Source organism: Eubalaena glacialis, chromosome 6 (genome assembly GCF_028564815.1).
Source record: "Eubalaena glacialis isolate mEubGla1 chromosome 6, mEubGla1.1.hap2.+ XY, whole genome shotgun sequence".
Lineage (NCBI taxonomy): Eukaryota > Metazoa > Chordata > Mammalia > Artiodactyla > Balaenidae > Eubalaena > Eubalaena glacialis.
In genome coordinates, this window is record NC_083721.1 from 18,896,855 (window position 1) to 18,901,859 (window position 5,005).

At 41.4% G+C, this 5,005-nt stretch overlaps 1 protein-coding gene across 1 annotated transcript; it reads left to right on the forward strand.

Moving 5' to 3' along the window:
- Nucleotides 1–3,682: 3,682 nt before the first annotated feature.
- Nucleotides 3,683–4,627, forward strand: LOC133093190 (putative monooxygenase p33MONOX). Its single transcript, XM_061192949.1, has one exon. The coding sequence runs from the start codon at nucleotides 3,749–3,751 to the stop codon at nucleotides 4,625–4,627; it is 879 nt and encodes a 292-aa protein (XP_061048932.1). The 5' UTR covers nucleotides 3,683–3,748.
- The last annotated feature ends 378 nt before the right edge of the window (nucleotides 4,628–5,005 follow it).

A 5,005-nucleotide genomic window follows, 5' to 3' on the forward strand; every position in this document is an offset into this window, starting at 1 on the left:
ATCCACTGGCAAAATTGTATGCTGATAGTGAGAAACTGCTAGTGATGATACGAATGTTACCACATTGCATCGATGAAGATTCCACTTTTCCTGTTTATTGTGATGAGAGTGCTTTCCTTTGGCCTCTACTTTCTAAGATTCTAAAATTAGACATTTAACTTTATTTTTAAATTAATTGTAACTGTAATTGTATCATAAATGTGATTCAGCAAAGAGTGAAAAGAACAACAAAGGGAGGTCAGGAACCACCTGCTTTATCATCTTCTATTTCATCTATGTTTTCCTTCCCTTGGAATTTAATTATCTTCATATAACTTAATTTTTTAAAATACTTCTACTAATAGATATGCTCAGAAAATTTACATGAATTAATTTTTCAAGTAGATATTACAAGGGACAAAACCGAGTTCAATAACTGTAAATATATTTTTAATCCTTATGTATAATCTAGCACAATAGAATGGATTGTTTTAAAAGATAGAAAGTGTTCATTTAATTTTTAAAAATATATTTCATGTGTATTCTGGTATCAGCCAACCCTGTGCCCCAGTAGCAGGTAATTCAAGATAAGCACACTTAAAATATAAGGAAAATACTTAAAATGTCAAAGTCTGTGGCACATTTACATAGCAATATAGAATTCTGCTTCACTCCTTGGTTAATGAACATAATGGTCAGGCTTAAAAATAAATATTTAATATATATGCATATCTGACATATTCATATAATATATAACATTAAATAATATACACTTATATTTAATATATATTAAATAATTATTTTAGAATACAGTTGGAATCAATTGGAAAGTCAAAATATAATTTTATATATAAAGAGGTAGATATATACTGAACTAAATATTTGTTAAATACACAAATATATATCAATGTAATATATATATATATATAAAATAAAAAACCTGACATCTTCTTTTTCTCCATTCAGTTAACCGACTGGTGATTTTTCACAATCATGTAGATAAAAATACAAACAAGAATATGCACTTATATAGCCAAGAAAAATCTATAGTATTGTCTTTTTATCTTAACTCCACTTTTGTCTTTTATTTTCTAAGGGATTAGACTACTTCTAGACTTCTGTGTTTTTATGTTAGCTTTTTTCCAAGTTGATTTTGTTTTACTCTTTCAGTTCATCCCATTGTTTGCTGACACAGTGAAATGTGACTTAAAGCACAATAACCGGCCAACTGGAGAACATATTATCTGGAAACTGGGAATGCAAACAGTAAAGAACGTCAGGATCCACTAAAAATAGAAGGTTTTATACTTTCAGTTTAGTCATCTTTGTTTGGGAATAAAAATCTCTTACTTCAGCTCATCGTGAGTTTTTTGGGGTTTTTTTTAAAGCATAGTGGGGGGAACAATTCAATGTGAAAGTTATTTTTTTTTAAACTTTTTTTTAGCCCATCAAATTTCAGTATACATAGTTAATAACCACTTCAAATTGCTATGCCAGGAGAAACCACTCTTACCTAATTGCCTGCCAAGGCTCATAAAGCACCTCTGTGTCACTGGTAATTCATTGCTCTATTGATATCGTAACTCACAGTGATATTTTCTGGCTGTCATCTTTTACACTCACTGATGCTCACTTCCTTCCATTTTTACATCCAGTAGTTCCAAAATTAAAGGCTATGTCTTGGCCATACGATTTTTACTAGGTTCTTTACAAGTTCTCCTAAGTGGATTTTCTCTTTGTCTAGACCACACACATACGCACACATATGCACGCATGCATGTACGCACACACAGACTTTAAATGGTTGAATATATTCTCCTCTGAGTAGAATTTTTTCATTAGATGTAAAACATTTCATTTTCATACTGATCTACAGTGCCTTTTAAAGCTACTCCAAAGCCTTATTATGTGACACATTGGTGATCAAACCACTTTATCTCACAATGCCAGAATCTTTACAAGATCACAGCTAATGACTTCGTTTCCAGCATGGTGTCATGCGGCTCAGTTCCCAGAACCAAATCATATCTGTCAGTTCTTTTCACAGGAGCACACATCTCCTCTGTTGGTATAGAGTGTCATGCAGTGGTCAGCACTGTGCAATGGCAAACAGCTCATATCAGGACCCTCCGTCTCTTTCCCCCGGATGACTCTGCACGAGGTGAAGAAAGAATGTTCACACCTGCCAATTTTGCCAAATTTCAGCCTCTCAGGCCACACACTAATTCATTTCACATTCTCAAGAGTGTGAAGAGCTGTCTTTTGGCAGCAACCTGACTGTCCTCTACTACCTCGGAGGAAAGTAGAATTCATCTTTCCTAGTAGAATGGAGAAAAGTTTGAGACATGATGGGAAATGGTTCCTGTAGGGAGAAAAGTTTCCTCGGATGTGTCAAATCACTGTTAGCTTCAGTAAACATGGCGACTCAGCTCCAAGTGGGTCAAACTCCTCCTTCCTCTCAACACCACTTCCTGGGACATTACAGGACACGAGCAAAGGGTGGAAACTTGATCAATGAGGTTTGTGGAACCCAAGGTTGGCCAGGTTAAACGCCGCAAAGAAATTAGTTATACAGAAATCAGTCCACTTCAGCTATAGGGCTGCCACATCAACCACAGCTTACAATTCTGTTTGAAAAAAATGTACATTTGGATTGTTTTCCAGAAAGTGGCTAGGACATTATACCCTGACTGCATTTGCCTTTGAAAAAAATTAATACAATATTCTGTAAAACTGTCCAGCTTACAATGACAAGCTATTGAACTTACTGCCTGCATCTACCTCACAGATCTTAAAGTAACTCAAAAGAGCCATCTGAATGATTAAACAGTAATCTGTTTGCAAAATCATTTTGTCCACCAAAAATCACCTACTAACATCCTCAGACCAATCAGTTCCTCCCTGGGTTTTTAAGCCAGAATTCTACAACTAACGTGGAAAAAGGCCATATTTTTTTCTGACAGTGGTGTGAACTTTTTAACTTTTCTAGTTGTTGCTTCTTTAAGGATCATATTCTTGAAAATTTTAAAAGAAATGTTATTGCTGTCAAGTCAGCACTCAGCATTCATGTAAATGATGTGATGTTGTGATTCATAATAAGAAATATATTTTTGGGTCCCTCCCTGGTTGGTGCTTGGGGCCTTCTGTGTCGCCACGGGCACAGCGCCGCTTACACCATGGCTTGGGTCATGAATGCGCCACAGCCTCTCGAGAGAGAGACGTGGGTCCTCGGAGCCTCTTTAGTGCTGGAGCTTGGGCCGCAGGCGGCTCCGCGGAGGCGGAAAAACAGAACCTCTGGAATGGATGGACTCTTCCCGAGCAGCTTTGCTAATTTGCAGCAGCTGGACAATGCTCTTTTTTTTTTAAATTATTAATTAATTAATTTATTTATTTATTTTTGGCTGTGTTGAGTCTTCGTTTCTGTGCGAGGGCTTTCTCTAGTTGCGGCGAGCGGGGGCCACTCTGCATCGCGGTGCGCGGACCTCTCACTGTCGCGGCCTCTCTTGTTGCGGAGCACAAGCTCCAGACGCGCAGGCTCAGTAGTTGTGGCTCACGGGCCCAGTTGCTCCGCGGCATGTGGGATCTTCCCAGACCAGGGCTCGAACCCGTGTCCCCTGCATTAGCAGGCAGATTCTCAACCACTGCGCCACCAGGGAAGCCCAATGCTCCTCTTTAATACCTGTCAGCATAATCTTCACATCATTTCACTCTGGTGGCAGGGACTCAGCTCTGAATTCTGTATAGAAAGCACCTGGATCCCAGTCTTTCAATGGCTTCAAGACAACCAGAAGTGCCTGCTCTTGAGCCTAGTGGGCCTCTAGGCAAGATGTCCCTGCCCATCGGGACGTACCGCCGGGCATTCAGCTATGATGATGCCCTGGAGGACCCTACGCCCATGACTCCTCCTCCATCGGACATGGGCAGCATCCCCTGGAAGCCAGTGATTCCAGAGTGCAAGTATCAGCACCTCGCCAAGGTGGAGGAAGGAGAGGCCAGTGTCTCGTCCCGTGCCCTGCCATCGGCCACTGACGGTGCGGACAAGGTCCCCGTGGTGAAGGCTAAAGCTACCCATGTCATCATGAGGTCTCTGATCACAAAACAGACCCAGGAGAGCATTCAGCGTTTTGAGCAGCAGGCAGGGCTGAGAGATGCTGGCTACACACCCCACAAGGGCCTCACCACCGAGGAGACCAAGTACCCTCGCGTGGTAGAAGCACTCCACAAACTAAAGCTCCAGAGCGGAGAGATAACAAGAGAGGAGAAGCAGCCGGCCTCCACCCAGGCCACCCCAAGCAGCAACTCCCTCTCTTCCCCTAAGCAGAAGCCCAGAGGCTGGTTCACTTCTGGTTCTTCCACAGCCTTACCTGGCCCCAATCTTAGCACCATGGATTCTGGAAGGGGGGGAAAAGACAGAAGCTCGGCAGATAAATGGAGCCTCTTTGGACCAAGATCCCTCCAGAAGTCTGATTCTGGAGGTTTTGCCATCCAGGCCTACAAAGGAGCCCAGAAGCCTTCTCCAATGGAACTGATCTGCATGCAGGCCACCCGAATGGCCGAGGATCCAGCAGTGTTCAAGCCACCCAAGATGGACATCCCAGTGATAGAAGGGAAGAAACAGTTGCCGCGGGCCCACAATCTCAAACCGTAGGACTTGAATGTTCTCACACCCACTGGCTTCTAGAGCTCTTTGTTCCAGGAACTCTGGATAGAGGGTGTCTTGAGCCCAACTCCCCTTTACCTTGGCTCTGACACAGGAAAAGTTTTGTTTTGTCTTTTAAAAAATCTCTCAAACTGAGGCTAGAGCTGGAGACATAATTGATTTTTGAGAGACATTAGTGCAAAGTTTGTCCTTGTGCAGAAGAAGCCATTTTGTACTGCTTTAAGTTAAAGTTAGACTAAACCTCAGCAGTGATGTATGGGGACCTCATTACCTATTTTTGTATCTTTACTCTACCCAAGAACTTTGATCATTACTTACTAGGTAAATAATGTTTGTGTTGTTCCAAAACCAAGGCTTCTTGATTCC